This window comes from Apodemus sylvaticus, chromosome 6 (assembly GCF_947179515.1).
Source record: "Apodemus sylvaticus chromosome 6, mApoSyl1.1, whole genome shotgun sequence".
NCBI lineage: Eukaryota > Metazoa > Chordata > Mammalia > Rodentia > Muridae > Apodemus > Apodemus sylvaticus.
This window is the reverse complement of record NC_067477.1, coordinates 124,115,687-124,135,789: the sequence shown is the minus strand read 5'-3', so window position 1 is coordinate 124,135,789 and position 20,103 is coordinate 124,115,687. Positions and strand designations below refer to the sequence as shown.

The window sequence follows — 20,103 nt, the reverse complement described above, 5'->3', positions numbered from 1 at the left end:
GCAGTGGTGATAATAAAGATTTTCTACATCTTTTTCACTGAACATGCATGCGTGCGTGGAGACAACCTGCAGGAGTCTGCTCTCTCCTTCCATTACATGGGTTCCAAGGGTCAAATGCAGATCACCACACCTGGCAGCGAGCATCCCTACTCAGGGAGCCATCTTGCAGCCCATTAACGCGAAACAGGTGAAAGGCCCCCACTGCCTTTTAATTTCTTTCAACATTTACTTGGATCTTTAATTGCAGAGTGAAACCATCGTGCATTAATATTTAAAGTGAAGCGATTTGAAGTCCTAGGCTTTATTTTGAGAAGCGATGAAATAGGTGGCCCTAACTTGTTCCAGTGATTAAAGACATGATGTTCTCTTGGGCCAGTATACTGAATCGATTCCTCTGGGGAGGGAAGCAGATCTGTATAAACACTGTATGGTCCTCCTACTCGCTGTCAGGAAAGCCAGCAGGAGCCCTTTCTGCTGGGGCTTCCTGGCCACGCACAGTCCTCCCCGTCCCCCTCCCGTCCTCCCCCCCCACCCACCCCCCCACCCCCCGCCCGCTGTAGGTGATTTCTGAGAAAACTAGGAGATACCAGGCTCTCCCTATGGGACTTGCCCAGGAGGAAACCTGCAGGGGAAAAGACCTGCACTTCTCTGTACTTATGTGACAGGACAAGCAGCCTTCTTACTGCAGCTGGAAGCATCTCTATTCAGCAAGCCAAACAGTGCCTTGCACGAGGGATAAAAGCATCATATTAGCACATTTTTTTCCTGTGAGTGTTTTCTGTGAGTACCCCCTACTTCTACCTCATATACACAGTAAAAACAATTTTTATCTTGAGAAAGGTCTATGGAAGCACACAGTAAAATGCTGCTTTCAAAATACTAGTTGATTTCTGTTTAGTGACAAACATTGCAAATGGCAACAGGAACCAAGAGTCCTGAGGAGGCCATGGAGCTCAGCTTGTACTGAGGTCAAGAGACCGAGAGGGACAAACATCAGAAATAAAATTTAGCCTTGGCCCCTGACCCTGCAGAGGGAAAATGTGAGAGAAGCACGAATAAAATAAAATAAAAACCCTAAAAATGGGTTAGAAAGAAACAATATCATTTCCTCAGACAGCACTGAAATAATAAATTTAGTGAAAAGTCCATGCTCTGAGGTCCTTAATATCCAAAAGGAAAAACAAAATAAAGCAAAACAAAATAAATAAACAATAACAACAAGCCCGTAAGAATAGAAGATATCTGTGTTAAAATCAGCTTGGCTTCAGAGAAGGAGCCCCAAGACATAAAAAACAAAGTTCTATTTGTTTTAAGCAGCGGCAGGGAAGTAAATACAGATAGGAAACAGTGTAAGCAGAGTTTGTCTTAGGCCAGTTATAACACAGCTTTTGTTTAAAAATGAAATTAATACTCCCCCAGCATGTCTCGGTTTATTCTCCGGCGCCCTGCACCCTTAGTGTCTCACAGAAGTGGTCCTTCAGCTAACTGCAGAGCAGAGCACTTCCTGGCTGAGCAGGCCCAGGTCTGAGGAAGGTCTGAGCACTAAGCAGTTCAGAGAGAGGCACCTGAAGGTCCAGATGTACGTGCTGGGACGCCGGGCTCTTCTGGATCCTAATAATCCACGATTATAATCCTGTTATCACCTCCCTTTCCAGTCACTTCCAGTCACTTCCTTACCTCAGGATTTCTGCTTTGAACCAGGTCTCCTTCTGGGGACAGGCTGACCTGCTCTAATACAATCTTACTAGCTTTAGGGAAACCGAAAGGAAATAACAGGGCTGATCAATCAACTACTTCACAGTCTGTTAAAATGATCTATTACGCCTTGCCATTCTGGTGCCAATGACTGTGCATGAGTTTGTCACTTAGCTAACAGCAGCTGTGCCTGAGGACACACCCCTTCTGGCACCACCTTCACGTCACGTCACGCTGGTGTGCTAACCATCCTTTCTCCTCTATTACGCCCATTCTTATCACACCAGTCTTCCTGAGAAAATGTCCTATGTACTCACATCACCGTGTACCCCAAAGGCATGGAGGACACCACCTTCTCCTTGGCCTTTGATTCATCACCTTTATCTCCACTTCACATCTCCTGTCCCTCCAGGCCCATTACACACATCCTCTTCCATTGCTTCTCCACAGACACCGCAAATATAGCAAAACAAACTTCAGAAGTAGATCCCAAGCCATCTCCCTTGGAAGCTGCTCTCCTCGTATCCCACACTTATCAAATGACCCCTATGTATATCCTAAGTATCAGCACCCTAAAAATCTATCTTGACCATCACCCACTAAGCTTATCCGTTCATATTCGCCAACAAAGCTCACTGATTCAATCAATTCCAAGTACTTCGATGGATATTATCTTCTCTTGATTATATATCCCCATTTCTGTAGAACTACTCAATGAGTTTCTCAGAGGCAGACTCAATTCCTGTTTCTCCCACCAAGCATCCTTCACAAGTTTATTTGCCCACTCTGTGTAAGACAGTGATATAAAATAGCACACATCATGACTTCCCACCTTTCTTCAATCTTCGAGAAAGTACACATCATTTAATGTTACTCCTAAGCGCTTGGAGCTAACTCAGGGAGGGATTCCCAAAGCCCCAGGTCTCCATCTCCTTTTCAAAATCTTCACTCTACAACACCAAATGTGCCATCCAGTCCTATCTGCTACCTGCATAAAACCTTCTTTTTGACCAGGCTTCCTAGTGTCTCGCACGTAAGTCATACAAATTCTCAGTTCAAAATTGTGTGTTTTAGTTCAGGTTGTTTTCAGTTCCAAAGCCCATTATTAAACAGTTTACCTCCATCATATCCTAAGGTACAGTTCTGGGTGAATCTTGCTTGACTGGAAGATGTTTACAGTATTCCAACTATATATTCAAATTTCTAAGAGTCTTAAAGACTCAATTACTCGTAAGCCCAAGATCATCTTTAAGTTCTACATGGTTAACAATAAGAAGGATTTTCTTTTCCCAAAACTTACTCCTCAGAAAAGGGATTTCCCCCAATCCCGAGTTCTTAAAAAGATCTCAAAAACTACAGAATGCCTTATTTTTGAATAACAAACCAATTAACCCTCAATGGCCTCAATCAATCCTACCTTTGGATTACATGAAGGCCTTCTGACAAAATGAGCATTTTTTTTTTTAAAGTAAAGTAACTAGATACAGTAATTACTGTGGAATGATCTCAATGTAAAAGACAAGAGATGTCACAAACAGCCGCCGTAGAATCACTCTTTGAAAGTCATCACGAAGGTTACAAACAAATGCTTAATTCCTTTCAAATGAAACTGTGCTAAATTGTACGTGAACAGACAGCAGGTCTGGTGACACATCTTTCTTAATCAAACCACTACATCTCAAACAACCTAGACGGCTGTGAAGAGACCATGAGGAGGAGCAGGGCATTAGTTAAGTGACTGCAGAGTGGCTGAGAGGCAGTCACTGCAGAGCAATGGGAACACTGGATACAGCTGTTTCGTAAGTGTAAGAATGGCGAGATGTGGCAGACCCAGTCTGTCATATTATTTCCTATAATCTGATTTTAAAAATATGGATAAAACTATTTAAATAATCATGGAACTAAATCATCTATAGCTCTAGGTTGACATGAAGGTTAACTTTGTAACTTATCTGTATGTGGAAGCTCGAATCAGCCATGTACAAATTTAAGGACCAGAAGGAGTGTTATTTACTCCTCTCTGTAGTTCTAAAATGTTTTGTCAGACTGGGGAGAGATGTCAGCCCACAGACTCAACTAAGCAGGGCTCACAGGGGCTCACAATCACTGAATCACAGACCCTGTAAGGGCTAAGCTAAGCCCCCTGCACATACATTATGATTGTGTAGCTTGGTGTTCTTGAGGGACTCCTAACAGTGGAAGCAGGGGCTGTCTCTGACTCTTTTATCTGCTCTTGGGATCCTTTTCCTCCTACTGGTTGCCTCATCCAGCCTTGATATGAGGGTTTGCACCTAGTCTTTTCTGAAGGGAAACAGAGGAGTGGATCTTGGGTGGAGAGGAGGTATGTATGTGGGTACTAGGAGGAGTGGAGGGAGGGGAAACTGATTGGGATGCCATGTATGGGAGAAGAATATTGTGTGTGTGTGTGTGTGTGTGTGTGTGTGTGTGTGTGTGTGTGTGTGTATGTATGTATGTTACACACACACACACACACACACACATATCTATATAAAATCAGTAAATCCCTTGCCTAGAATGCATGAGTCTCTGCTTGGATTCAGTCACCTATACTTTTATTTTTAAAATAAAAGAATGCTTTTATTATTTTTATTATTTTATTTTTATTATTTTCTACTATAGTCTCTCAATTTTCAAGTAGTTCTGGTAAGTGCAAATGAGCAACACTATTCTATAGGTTATTATAAATGCCTTATTATTTAGAACAGCTTAATACATCTAATACACTGTAAAACTAATACACTACAGAAACTTCAGTCCTGCTCAGCTGCCCCAGGGGCGTGATTTTGGACACAGGAAATGCTTGCTACTCCCAACTGCATGCTTTGCCGGTCTTCGAATGGCAGCATTCTAAAGGAAAAGGGTGAGTTTAAGACTGTCTCCTGTTAACACTCCTTTTCTGTCAGCTCTCTTCCCACCAGGAAGAACCCAGAGCTGAAGGCAAACTCAGCCATGGTGGGTCAGGGCTCATCCGACCTCCGTTCTCTTAATTCTTATTGAGAGCTCCAGCACTAAGCTCGGGGTTCTTCCACTGGGATTTCTATGTTTGCAAATATACTTTTCAAGTTATCAATTGCTTTTTCTAGGTTACATGCACGAACAGACAAAACTTCTGGACCATATTAGTGTAATTCTCTTGTTACTTTAATGTAATCTCTGACTTCTCTCCAGAGGTGAAGCGTCTCACTATCCATTCATACCTGCCTGATTCTGGCTCCTGGCAAAATGAACCTTAGCTCTCAAGGCAAAGGCACATTTCTTTCCTCTACCCAGTTCTTCCCCCTCTGCCAGATGAGCCATCTCTCTAATTAGCAGAGCGCCATGCTAGGGTCAATCAAGCAGAATGGACCGGGTGACAACAGATGCTAATCCCAAGCACACCGCTCATGAAATCATCCATTATGCAGAGGTGACCTAGGCCAGCTGGCACAAGGTACCCTGCTCACAGGACGACTGCACACCCTCCCACACTTCTGGGGAATGCGTGCTTCAGTTACATCAGCACCTGACACACTGGACATGTCTCCGTTAGGACTCTCTAAGACTGTCCTTGCCTTTGTAGGCTCAAATTCTATCACTGCTGGGTTGCACAATGTGGAGGCGTATAAACAGACAGTAAGCAGCAGCAGTAGCAGCAGCAGCAGCAGCAACAACAACAACAAAGCATGCTTACCCTCAATCCTCTTCAACGCCGAAAGGCACATGTCCTTCCTTGGAAACTCGAAGGGATTGTTGCAGGTTCGGATGGTACCGCACTCGCACTTCCCATTGATTATATTGCAGCCGGAGATAAGGTTTTCATTGCAGGGCTCAAAACCTAGCAGCTGGTCATCATCCCAGTCCTCATCTGCAAGAGAATTACGCAGAAAGGTTTGCTCTCCCGTTTCATTAAAGGCCTTGAGATCAAACACATAGTGGGATGCCAAGATCAGCACCCAAATGTGAAGCCATCATTTGCGAAAAGGCAGTTTGGGCAGAAATTGTCCAGATGAACGCACGCTACCTCCTAAGTCACCGGGAAGCCTCAAATACAGCCACACATGTAGAAACTAAATCGTCACACTTGTGGTCGAAACCCATGACTCCTGTGTGCCACACATCAACTATGATTCCTACGAAATACTTAATTGGGGGAACAGGGCGTGGGAGATAGCTTGGTCAGTAAAGTGCACGCTGCACACATGTGAGAACCCATGAAAGGCGGGTGTGCTGGTGTATCTCAGTGCTGGCGAGGGGGTGGCAGGATCCCTGGAGCTGCTGGCCAGTCAACCTAGCTAAGTCACTGAGTTCCACAGACCCTTTCTCAGAAAATAAATAAAGAGTAACTGTGTCTAAGGGATGACACCCCGGGTTGTTTGTTCTCTGACTTCTAACACACACACACACACACACACACACACACACACACGCACGCGCACGCACGCACACGCACACACACATGCACACACATCCATGCATGCGCAAGCACTTTTTAATTTTTAAATAAAGCTTCTTCATCCATTCCACGTTCACTAGAAGGATATATGTGTTACTTAAACTTGGCACTCTCAAGAGAAAAATTAGGCTGCTCCTTTTCTCACTATATTGCACAATACAGCAAAGAAGCTAGTAAGCATCAAGCTTCCCATACTGCCGTGAGGAAGGGGGAGATGCAGTGGAGGGTAGCATCTCTAACATATTTTGGAACCCACTGCTGGCACCCAACACTACCTACAATGAAGCTGAGGACCACAACCCAGACAGCTACAACCCAGTCATGACATTGCGAAGGTGGGACCAATTCAGGTTCCTGTCCTGTCATGGAACGAATGTCGATAGATTAGATTCTAAAGCCAACCTTGGGGCTGGAAAAGCCTGCTTTGGAGCAGGAGAGGAGCTTCACGGTTAAGAGCAAGTACTGATTTTTGCACAGAACGTGAGTTCCATTCCTGGCACCCACACAATAACACAACCCCCTGTGTCTCCATCTCCAGGAGATGTGATAACCACCTTCTGACCTCCATCCGAATCTGCACGCTCACGTACATACCCATAGAAGTAAACACAGCTAAAAATAATGAGAATTAAAATCTTTCAAACCAGCTTGTTTTTTTCTTAAAAAAAAAAAATCCAACAAACATAAGAAACTAGTTAGGCTTGATTCTTAACTACTGTTCCTACTTCAAATATATCTTACAGAAAACCACGTAGTTCTGAACAGACGCCGGGGACATGACACAAGTCTCCCCCTCTTCGTGTTATCTTTAAAAGACCCTATCTCACTGGAACTGGGTCTGACTGCTGGACGGCAAACATGTCTTAGATAACGCTATCTATAGAGAGAATTTCAAAGTGCTGGCGTTTAAGAACACTTACACCTGTTGTTCACACTGAGGAGGAAATGTCAGCCTAAGACAGTGTTTTCCGGCTCCGGTGCAACTCTGTGGTAGTTCTGCCTAGCCTCTGTGAGACCCTGACATGAATTCATAACGTGCTGGGGTGGGGTATTTTGTCATAGACGACTGTGCAAACAAACAGCTATGTCTCTCTACAAAGCTAACACTTCCTACAGATGCTACCCCTCAGTCTCACGCCACACAAGATTATTCTCCCATTTTTCCCTCCTTAATGATATAATTTTCTTGCCAAGGTCACTTAGGAAAAGAAATCACAACCTAAAGAGCTTCAGGGTGATTCTATGAGATGGCAGAAGAGAAAACAAAATCTGTTTTGATTTTAGAGTAGCCTTGCTTACATAATCATGCCTCAGCTTTGATGATCTTCTGCTTGTAAAGTTATAAGCAGATAGCTGAGTGATCTATTTTATAATCTGTTCCCTTAACACATAAATAATACTCACACTTACAAAGGCGCACTTCATGGGAACCAAACTCCCTCACGTTCTCTGAAAACCAGAAAGTACACTGAGCACCTCAAGCTCGAGTAGTATTGTCTGTCCCCAGTTACAATGTGCTGTTGCACCTCAGTGACGTCTCACATGTGTGTAGCTGGTGATGTGCTATGAAAACAGTCTTGGTAAAGTTCAGAGGAACTTGTGGAGGACTTCTTATGGCTGCACGTTAAACTTTGCAATGCAGAGATTAATCCCCAGAATTTCAAAACTTGTAAGTAATTTATAAAACATTTGAACCACTGGACTAGCCATGTTTTTTTCCTCCTCCTCCTCCTCCTCCTCCTCCTCCTCCTCCTCCTCCTCCTCCTCCTCCTCCTCCTCCTCTCTCCCTCTTCCTTCCCCTGCCTCTGGTTTTTTTGAGGCAGGTTTCTCTGTGTAGCCCTGGCTATCCTAGAACTTATTCTGTAGACTAGGCTGGCCTCAAAGTCAGAGATCTGACTCCTGGATCCTGCGATTAAAGGTGTGCACCACTACCATCTGTTTGACTATTTGTCTTTCTTTTCTTTTTTTAATGAAAGGTAATCTCTATGATTGATTTTTAGATATGTGCAGTATTTCCAAATTGGTTTGGTTCTTCCACAGTAACTCTTGCCACAATAAACATTCCATATCTACATTATATCATCATGGTGTGTGTGTGTGTGTGTGTGTGTACCACCTCACACCCACATTTACCATCATGAGGCAGGGAGAGGGGTCACTGAATCCTCTACTCTCTCCCTAACGCCTTTTCTTTGTCCTTCAACCTCATTCCTCCACATTTACTACAGCTGTCTTTCTTTTTTTTTTTTTTTTTTTTTTTTTTTTTTTTTGGTTTTTTCAAGACAGGGTTTCTCTGTGTAGCCCTGGCTATCCTGGAACTCACTTTGTAGACCAGGCTGGCCTTGAACTCAGAAATCCGCCTGCCTCTACCTCCCAAGTGCTGGGATTAAAGGCGTGCGCCACCACTGCCCGGCTACAGCTGTCTTTCTTTAAAAGCCAAGACTATTCTGGGGTTCTCTCTTGCCAAACAACAGTGTCCAAACTTTGCCGTTGAGCATAAGGTTCTTCATGGTATTGACAGAGCTCTCCTTCAGTGATCACCTTTTGGTGATCACACCAACATCCTGCATGTGCACTGAGGTTCACACTACGAACCTATAGCCATTCCCATTGCTTTGTGCTTCTACCTACAACACAGGTCTGTTTTTGCTTCAATGTAATTCTCATTCATTCTTTGAGACTCAGGTCAATGTGACCTCTTTCGAGATGTCTCCTCCAAAATGCCCAGGAAAATGAGTTGTTCCACCACCTACCTGCAAGCATCTGCACAGAAACCAGGATTTTATGTAAGTTAACCTTCTCCAATAGGCCAGAGACCTAAGTGGTAGAATAGAACTATCAATTTCTGTAATCTCATCACATAGTACAGGTATATATGGGTATGGGTATGAACAACAACAATATAGCCTGTTATAAAACCAACACTTGCAAGAAAAAGCTGTTTCAAGATGATTATATTTTTAAAACACTTTAAAGCCGGTCTTAAAAGCTTGTCACAAAAGCACTAGGTGAGGCACACATATTTTAAAGAAATGCGTAGACACTGGTAATTTCTGACTAGGAATCACATGCCATTAATCTCTTTCTCAGTTCATCTCTCAGATGACGGCCACTGAACATCTGGTGGCATTATCATCCTTCCAAGAAGGCCGTTTTCAGAGCCAAGCTGATTGACTACCAGATGCCTCTCCCTGCCTTGACAGAGGGAGGCCATTTGCCCTGACTGCAGAGTTGGAACTGAGAGGGAACAGCCCCTTCATGATGTCCTTGGCTCTGCGTGGCTTTGCTTCTCAGCTGAAGTGTCTTCGCTGTGGCACTGGCCACACCTACAGGTCCACAGTCAAGGTTTGTCCCCAGCATCCTCTCCATCAGCCTGAAATGACTCTCTGAAGCCAACATTATCTTATAGGTGTATTTGAAAGAAAACCTTGCAACTCTGGCACCACCTAATCAATACTTTATTTTTTTCTTTTTCCGCAAGTAGTTCCCTTAGCAACGGCTGTTTTATAGGATGGAGAACAGCATGCTTCTAAGACAAATGCTTTTATGGTTTTCTATTACGGAACATTATACTTTAAAACAATTTAACAGAAAAAAATCAACAGAGATTGAAGGCAAAATTTAATGAAATTTGATTAGCCCACAAAGCTGATCAAATATGAGACAATCAGAATCCAGTGCAGGTTGAATCTTTCTTTGTAATCCTTGAAACCTAAAATGTCTCATATTTCAGATTTTTTTAAAAACAAAATAACTGAATAGACTTTGTGCTATATCAATGCTCAGAAAATCTTGTATTTCAGAACGTCCAGGCAGCAGGGTCAGGGTGGTCTTTCTGTAGAACTACATAGCATTTGGTGAATTCTCTTTACAGATAGTATACAACAAAGCATCTGATATTTGCCATCTTCATTTCAGTCCAATTAGAAAAAAACTAGAATCAAGATCAGGGGTATAGCCCCTTAATTATAGCAAGTAATGGGAATTCTACATGTGATAAGTTGTAGTGTACTAGACAGATAAATCAACAGGTATATATTATATACTATAAAAGAGGTATATATGATATACTATAAAATATATTGCAAATGTATTTTAAAGTTTATATCTACAGGATAACAAACTGGGATGTTAATTATTTTTCCTAAATGTAAGAGAAATCTAATGTGCAGACAAGTTCAAACTGCTGCATTTCCAAGTATGTCCAATTACAGAAGGCTATTCAACTGCCAACAAGACATCTCCACTCACGGTTTTTCCTCCAAACAGACAACACATTTCAGTGTGCCACAGAATTACTTCTTAGGCACATCTCTTTTCATCATCCCTCAGAACTAGTGAGGTAAGGAGTTCAAAATTAATTCAATTAATAACCTTACTTTCAGTTAAGGAATTAAGGGTCTCCTCAGGGGGAGGATTTTTGGCTTTTGGTTTTGTTTACATCTTATTTAAATGTTGTATTACTTATTCAGCACTACAGTACATGGTGGAGAAAAGGAGGACTCACTAAGTCTAGCCTGGTGCCATAGGCTCTGTAAACCAAGATGCCAATAGTTTTTCTTGGCATTGTGTTTTGCTGCACTGTTGTCAAATGGATACACAGGGGGAAGACACATACAAATTTTGTATTACTATATAGATAGCTGTGATCTCACAAGTCCATAGCCCATGGTTTAAGAACTGCTGTTCTAAAACATGGCCTTGCCCTGCTAGTATACAGGTCCCTATCACAGCAAAGACACCCAAGACTACGAAACAGCACTGAACAAGGTCTATCTCTAAAGGTCATCACTGAACCAGGAAAAAACAAACAAACAAACAAAAAACCGCTTCCCATGGAAGTCTGAGGGCAAAGTGTTCCTGATAGGCTTGTGGATTAGAAGCTCAGTAGATATCCAAGCTCAGTTCCTAGTCGCTTGGCCCAGTTTAGGAAGGTTATGGAGAGGCGAGGCCTTGGTGGAGGAAGTGCTTCGATAGGATCAGGCTTTGGGAGTTTAAAAGCTTACCCTACTTCCAATTCTTTCTCTCTGCTTCACGTTTGCAATTGAATATATGATCTCCCAGCTAGCTTTCTGTGCCAGCTGCCTGCCACGCCTCGCACACCTTACAGACGCTCCCTTGGAAACCATAAGCCCAAAGAAACTCTTCTATAAAATGCAGTCTCTGGTATTATTATCACAGTAACAGAGAAGCAACTAATATTTAGTCTAACATTCACTTGCTAATAATAATTCTTCAATTCATTTGTGCTAATGTGTGATTTGTAAGTAAAAAAATGTCAACATGAAAAAAAAAACAAAAGTCATTTATATGAGGTCTCGTCCTAGGATATTAATGCCATAAAAAGAAACAGAAGCTGTTATCTGGGATCTCATTTGGTTTTTGAACAACCGCAGTAAGAGTATCAAGGACAGATGAGGATGCTGTGCAGGTAATCTTGTTTTTATCCCTTCACTTAGTACAAAAAGAATGGGATTCCCCTACAGTTAAAATTTCTGCTACATTAAGCCACCTAGAAAGGTTGCCAGCAAAAAAAAAAAAAAAAAAAAAAAAAAAAAAAAAAAAAAGCTGAAGAAACTTTGCCATATATTAAAAGGAAGAAACACATGGAAACAGAGGAAGGAACGGCTCTTGTAAGTTTTGTTTAATTCTTATAAAACGGGTCTCCATCCTAAATGACCAGATGCCAGAGCCATGGGCCGACTGCACCTGTGCTGATATCTTTGTCCTAGCTCACACAGTTGACGTCTGTCGCCCATGTACATGGCTTTACCGGTTTAAAGTGACCCCTCCTGACCCTGTTCGCCTGACAGCTCTTGTAGATTTTGGACAGCAAGCAACTTTGCAGAATGTAAGTGGCTTCTTTATTTTATAGTGACCATGTGATGGCGATGTCAAAACCCCCGCCCCGTGTCTATTTCATCCTGGGCTGCCTTTCTGTTCCATCATATCCCGTGATATTCTGGAAGGTGCCTGAGCTGGCCTTCCTTCACATTGATGTGCAATATTTAAAATACAGAGCTTTTTCATCCTGGGAGGAGAGAGAAAGCACCAGGCAGAAAGATGTGGTGAGGTCTCATACAAGGTATTTGGAAGGCCCGTCAACTCCAGGTCTAACAGGAAACAGACTCCCTCCTCGGCACCATATGGAACGCCCCGAGAATTAGCTGTGGACTTGTTAGCCTGGCTGATCTGGTATTCGACTTCTCTGCTCATCAAACTATTCTTCCTTGTGGAAATAGAACATGTCAGGTAGGATGACGGTTCCTGAATAGAGGGCTCTGTTACTCTGAAATCTGCTTCCCTGGAGGCAGAAGACACCTGTACCCTCACAGCTTCTCCTTTTCTGCCTTGCCCCTGCCCAGGTTAATGGAGTTTACTCCAAACTAAGAGATAGCTGCACTCCATTATGCTGGAGCCCACTTCCCAGAAATATGCTAGAGCAGACATTAAAAATCAAGAAACAAACTCACGATACACACTCAGAAGCTCACTGTAATGGAATTCTGTTGGCAGAGGAGAGGCTTTTGGGAATATAGATCAAATTAATTCTTCAGCTGTTCACATATCCCTGTGGCTACGGTAAGATGCAAATAGCTAATACTGGCATCTCTTTCCACGCCAGCCTAGAAACTCCTGTAAGGTCCAAATGCTGCTCTGAGCAGCCGCGGCTCCCAGCTGGACGCTATCAGGCATTCTACGCTGCTCCGGGAGGAACCTAGTCAGTGAGCGTTCCATCTCTCTGCTCCAGGCTTAAAGCCTGTGCTGCAGATGCAGTGCTTCCTCTCCCTCTTTCCTGGGCTGTGCTCGGTGCAAAGCAGGGAAGTCACGTTTATGGTTAACAGCAGAAAGGACTTCCCTTAGTGAAATTTTCCTTTTCAGACATTTGCACGAAATGGAGCTATGTTTGGTGTCTATACTAAAATATCCATATGACTATTTGCTCAAGACGGGAAGGGACATAAAGCTCCAACTGTGTGATGGACAAGAACGCTGATTCCCATCGTGTCTGGGTGACAATCAGTGCGAATGAGCGATGCGGTTAACTAAACCACTTATTGCACATTGATTAGCAGGTGTAAGGTCTGCCTCTGCATTTCTCACCAGATGCTTCTGCAGCACCGCTAACGGGAGAGCCAGAAGTGAAGTACAAACGTAAACGGACACAGCCTCTCTTTATTTCAATCACCTCTGCTTCAAGGACATCCTGGTATCTATTATGTGTGCCTCCATCAGTCACATCAAAGTCACATATCAAGTATGTGGAGATAGTATAGGAAATATAGGAGAAAATAATGTCCTTTCTGACTGCAGAATGCTGGTGAAGAATAGTACGGAGGCTTAAGAGAAGATGTCTTGATTCTAGAAGGAAGGACAACAAAAACAAGGAGAGGACAGGAAAGCCTGGTGCTAACCAACATACTAAAAATCACTCCTCAGCTCTGTCTAAACCAGGATTTATCTTAAACTGCATATGGACAAAGAGAAGCTAAGATGAGGTGACATAAGAGAAGGCCCTGGCCAGGTGACCCTAACTTCCGCTGTGATGCTGGTCCCTGAAGGACCCTTCAGCATGCAGGTCTCTAGGCCCCAAAGCTTTAATGACCAAAAGCGGGGGGGGGGGGGGGGGAGTGGGGGGGGTGGAGGGTGGAGGTGGTGATGGAATGGATAATTCATGAGACCCCTTTAGACTTTCCTCTCAAGTTTCTTTAAAGGTTTGCCAACACCTTTGAAATTGTGCAATACTAAAATTTTATTGAGGATACTGCCACAGAATTAAATAGCTCTGAAAGCCATCATTTACATTTGAAGTAATTTCCTACTACAAGACTAGCTGAGTTTGGAAAACTCAGCTTCAAAGTTCGCAGTACGCGAGAGGACCCACTGATGTAAGCATCCCTGTGGTTGAATGTCCAGTGAACATCTAACTCCATGGTGGTCAATTAGCAAACGTTAGCTGCCTAACAGTGGTGAGTGTTGGTTACGGGGAGACTCTCAGGGAAGGATGTAATATTTCGTTTCATCTCTTCATCAAGGTTCCCTAAACGCCCTCCTCAGCTGTCTCTCACGTGTCCCAGGGTTTGATCTTCCTAAGAGGTACTCTTGGGTAAATAACATTCATTGAGAGGCATTGAGAGACCAGCCCTGAGCTTCTTAAAGACTCCGCAGTTACAAACGATGGTCTGTAAAAAAGTCCTACACCTGCCCATTCAAGCCCTTGGCATGGAGCACAAAGTCCGTCTAGAGTAAGCCCAACGCACATCTTCAGCTTCCTGTCTTCCACACATCCCCTTGCGCCAGCGACACCGAGTGGTGTCCATCCTGTTACCTGTGCTGCTGTGTGACTCCATAGCATTGCACAACTCTGCTCCCTCTTCACAGAAAGCTCCTAAGAACTCTCAAAGCCCATCCTCAGTGATGAACTTCCTGCAAAGGCCCGCACCTCCTATACCTTCCCAAAGGGCATCACCGGCGCTTACGGGAGACACGCCCCCTCAACCACCACGGCGGGTTTTGTGGCACTGCAGCTTCCTCACTGAGCTATCTTAGGACCCAGCAAACAGCAACTTTGCAAAAATCCTCATCTGCCAAAAGGGATCCGGACAGAAGACGGGAGGACTTGAATGAGGGCTAAGCAATGTGAATATCTGAGGGTCAAATCATTTCTAGAAAGTAAATCTGGTGCAAGATGAAGAAAGCCACCTATGACCGAGAAACACCTTTGGATTTCTGGCTTTTTACTTTGAACATACTAATATAAACTCCAGGCTTTTCATCTCAATGCTGTATGAATCAGAGCTTCTATGTATCAATATTTATGACATTTTGAATGAGTGAATGGATAGCCTATGCCTCTACCATTTTAGAGAAATAATAACAAATAATAAACTTAGTTTCCTTTCTGCCACTTCTGCATATCATGGCATTGGATAATATGATACGAGTTAATGCTTTATTCCAGAAAGGCACTTAGGTGCATGAATAATGCACAGAACTATTTTATAAATATTAATGTATGCTGTTGGCTTCACAGCTGTTAGTCAAATAACCAAGAGCAAACCAGAAGACAAGGTATAAAGAGCTGCACTCAACCAAGAGAGTGAATGATGTCTATAGTGAAAAGTGTTAACACCTACAGTGAGAAGTGTGAACACCTACAGTGAGAAGTATGAATACCTACAGAGAAGTGTGAACTCCTACAGTGAGAAGTGTGAACACCTACAGTGAGAAGTGTGAATGCCTACAGTGAGAAGTGTGAGCACCTACAGTGAGAAGTGTGAACGCCTACAGTGAGAAGTGTGAGCACCTACAGTGAGAAGTGTGAGCACCTACAATGAGAAATGTGAACACCTACAGTGAGAAGTGTGAATGCCTACAATGAGAAGTGTGAGCACCTACAGTGAGAAGTGTGAGCACATAGTGAGAAGTGTGAACACCTACAGTAAGAAGTGTGAGCACCTACAGTGAGAAGTGTGAACATCTACAGTGAAAACTGAACATCTACAATGAAAAGTATGAATGCCTACAGTGAAAAGTGTAAACATCTACAGTGAAAAGTGTGAACACCTACAGTAAAAAGTGTGAAGCCCTATGGTGAAAAGTGTGGACGCCTACAATGAAGTGTGGATACCTTCACGATGAAGAGTATGACTGAATCCTTAAGCAAGAACAACAACAAAAAGGATACTCTGAAAATAAGCACTGTGGAGAATTTAAGGTTCTCATCACAGAAGCTGAACAGCCAGCACATTAGGGAAGCACATTTCGCCCCCATGGTAAGAGTCAATACTAGGTAAGCACTGCTACGTGCCAGTGAGTGGACTAGGTGCCTCACCAGGATGAACTCACTTGGCTGAGGAGTGAACCCAGCCACCTAGGTCTGAATTCCACATAGACTGTATCCCACAGGAAAGGTGAAGACCAAAGAATACAGGACTGGGCACTGGCTGAGCAAACTTTTAAGTTCACTGGATGCTGAAGACATGAGCTCCTGACAACGCAAGACAGGACCTTGAGGCCCACTGCTGAGGGTCCCTTAACGTTGGGAACAAGCAGACATACCCTGTAGCCAAGACAAACAGTTCATGGGCATTCCTTTGCAATCATCAGAAGGATGGAAACTCTAAGCTTATAAGCATGATCTCAACTCGCCTACCCTCGAAGGAACAAGGGTTTCTTTGTGATAGCAGACAATGCTTTCATCTACAGCAAGGCTCCTGAAGGGCATGTAATGACTTTCTTGAAGGTGTAATGATCTATAAGTAGCATTAAGGAATCTTTTCAGGATAATAACTTTGTGAATTCAGTCAGCATCTGTTGTGTAAGAAATGTCTACACCAATCAACTTAAGCCTGCTCTGAACTTCACCTTACTAACACCTACATTCTTCAGGATCCACCAAGTGGAAGATAATCATCAAAAGACTGACAGCCCAACAAACTATATTTCTGATTGAGTCTTGCCTTCAACACCAAAACTGTTCTTCAAAACAGTATCTCCCCTAAATATCTAAACCTTCGGGGCTGAAGAGGATAGCTCAGTAGTAGGGCACTTGCCTATCATGCACAAGCCTGTGAACTCAACTCTCAATATCACAGTGTGTGCGTATGTAAGTAAAAAGTGAATGGCCCAAACCTGTGTGTGTGTGTGTGTGTGTGTGTGTGTGTGTGTAGTAAAATATGTCTACATTTGGTCTCACATATGTCAACCTATGACTACAGGAATCCTGCTATTTGGTTGCAACAAGAAGCAATTTGCAAGTAACAAACCATGATAACAATATTGGTATGCATAACATTACAATTTCCAAATGATAACTTGTTTCACTATAAGATTAACTTGTTACACTATAAGATATATATATATATATATATATATATATATATACACACATATATATATACACACATATACACAATTTATACACACACACACACACACACACACATATATATATATATATATTTCTGAGAGCAATATTTATGAGAACAGTAGTGTTGTATTAAAAACAAGAGCTAGAGTAACAGCCATTGCTGGTTAGGAAAACTTAACAATGTGAGCTCTGTCTGACATATTGACTTTGAAGGCATCCCATCCTTCAAATCTGCCCTGGATTCTCCAGCAAGATGCAAATGTAGATTATGGGACAATGGAAAGGATTCTTGACCAGGCACTGGTGGCCTAGCCACCTGGAACATCCACCTTTCTGTGAGTGCACAGCCCTTGTTCCTCAGGTCTGAGACTGGCTTTGCACAGAACTTCCCCTACTTAAAACCGTAAGCCAGCTATTACCACCGCAGTCCCTGTCCACCTCCCCAATTTTTTCAGTTTGCCTCTTCTTTCTTTACTACAAAGCTTTAGGTTGGTAGGAACTTTTGCCTGTTTTCACTTCTGTATCTTCCGTGACTGTAACAGAATTCAGTACAAGAAGGCCCACCAGAAGTATTTACCGGATGAGTCAATTCCCTGGGTAAAGGCTCGTTTTAATTTCCATGTGTTTCTGTAGATAACCATTTCCTCTTCTTAGGGAGACTCGCTCCCTCTTCACAACTACAACCATCCAATCTAGTTTAATCCACTTCAAAGTTTCTACGACACTTTTCTTGACAAACCCCCGTGTAGCATCTCCCTCCACAATCCGTCCCTTACCCTAAAACATTACAATAGCTGCTTTGCAGCTGGACTCTTAAGTTTCTTCATTTCTATCCTGGTTCCATGTATGCCTAATGAATAGCACACAGTGAGGCCACAGAAACTACCTGCTGAATGAAGTAAGAGAATGGTATGTCTGGCTAGATGGCATAGTTACTATAGCTGTTGTTGAAAGGAAAAGCATCACCTTTAAAAATCTTCCTTCATAGTCAGATATGGTGGTGCACACCTTTAATGCCTGCACTTGGGAGGCAGAGGCAGGCAGATCTCTGAGTTTGAGACCAGCCTGGTCTACAGAGAGAGTTTCAGGGTAGCCAGGGCTACACAGAGAAACACCATTGAAAACGAACAAACTAACAAACAAAAATCTTCCTGTATGTCTCCAGTGTTCTATTCATTACGAGCACATTCATATTTAATATCATAAGATGCAAAATAAATAAACAAACCTTACAGTAATTAGGCCTTCTGGGGACAAGATGGTAATTTTCAGGTATTTTAAACTATAGCAGTGTCAAAGAATGAAGTTCATACATTTTTGTATTTCTAATTAGAACACATGCATGCATAAGCATGCACTCACAGAGAATAACTAGTCTGCTTCAAGTGAAACGTAAACAAAAACTGTGAATTACCCAATTCTTCTCCCACATGCTCCCACAGAATGGATTCCCATATGCAGTTAGGTAGGTGGTTGTTCCAAAGTCGTAACTCCGCAACTGTGTTCTATTTATAGTCAGTCTTCAAAATGTGAAGAAAACCACAAGGAAATTATTCAAATCACAAGACTCACAACTTGTGGAACTACATACACCCTAACTCCCGCCCAAAGGTTGAATTTTTTTGCTTAAGTACAGTAAGTATATTCAAGAATGACTACATTTAGGTCCAAGAAGAAATAACTAAACCGACAAACTTTCCGAAGTCTATTCTAAGCAAAACACTCATCCTGGCCAGCTAGCTGTGAGGATCCCTAGTTTCCACCAAATGACTGGAGACAGTATGTAGCTGTGCAGTATCTACAGACCCGTTAATGCTCTTTAAAACATTCTTTGGTGCTTCTGTTGTATCTGAGCTTCCAGGTTTGTGGCCAACTGCTATGCTCTCGGGCCAACTAGAGATGCAGCCCTGGTACTGTGAGGGTCTGGCATTCCTGTATGCACCAACCAGGCTGAGGAAGGCCTGCTGTACACACGGCACTCACACAGCCAGTGAATAAACTCTGAACCTAATAACCAAGACACTTCTAGTTAGGGACACTGTGGAGCACTTGACCCAGGGCTTTACGGATGTCATGTAAGAAGAGGGACAGGGCATCGGTTACCATTCGGGACAACTTGGGGCTTAGGAAGAGTTAATTTCCTATGCACGGGGGACTCCAGCTGCAGAGGAAACCTAACTCCTTCAAGTCCAGAGGCAAGAGGATGCCTCTCCTCAACAGAACAGGTGTTTCACAAACAGACGACGCTATAATTTCTACTCCTTTCACAAAAGCATGAAATTTAATTTTGAGTATCTCTAACGAAAAATGCTTGGCTTGCCTTACCAGCAGAGCTTACTGCCGTTTGGAAACAGTGTAATTAGCTCATGACTAGAGAAGGGTATACATGAATTCTCCAACAAAAGAATTCAATTAGGAGGAAACTGAGGGCACAAGTTGTATGTCCTACAAAGGGGTAAGAAGCTTCAACCTGAGGCTTGTCCTGAAAACCTTTTCCCAGGTGGGTGACTGCGGTCCATCCATAAGCAAAAAGAGAGAAAGTAAGCAACAATCAGATTCTGTGCTCCTCGTTCCCATCACTAACCTAAGACACTGTTTGTCAAACGGGGTATGCTCTACTCTAAGGTTAAAAAATGAGACGTAGTTTCTTTTGGGTGGGGGGTGGGGTGGTCTTTCCTACCTTCTGATACATTTGGATTCTGCCTTGAGAATTGTGCTCAGTCCATATGGTCTCTGGACATTTCCGGTTTCCATCCATCCTTTCCATCCTACAGCTTCCCATGCATCCATCTCTTTACCTCAAACCCCTTCCTCAATACCCCACCTTCTGAGGCAGCTTACCTGCCTGAAGCCAGCTTCCCTGAGGGTTCAACTTCCACCTAGCAGGAAGAAAAACACACCTGTTCCTACCTGTCAACCCCTCTAGGTAGGCGCCTCCTGAGCTGCTTGGGGTGGGGTGGGGGTGGGGGCTAATACCACCCTGGGTTTCCTTTCCCTCCACCCCACCCCAAGGCCACAGGACAAGCTGCTTTCCCTCTCTCAATTCCTTCCTGTTTCGCAGGCCAGGTCCATCCAGGACGCC

The 20,103-nt window shown here is 43.2% G+C and overlaps 1 protein-coding gene across 1 annotated transcript in view; it reads right to left on the bottom strand.

Moving 5' to 3' along the window:
• Crim1 (cysteine rich transmembrane BMP regulator 1) overlaps positions 1–20,103 on the bottom strand; it is a 175,774-nt gene that overhangs the window by 130,637 nt on the left and 25,034 nt on the right. The window contains exon 2 of the mRNA XM_052186388.1: positions 5,387–5,560. Within this exon, the coding sequence (XP_052042348.1) occupies positions 5,387–5,560 (174 nt within the window). The remainder of the gene's footprint in view (positions 1–5,386; positions 5,561–20,103) is intronic.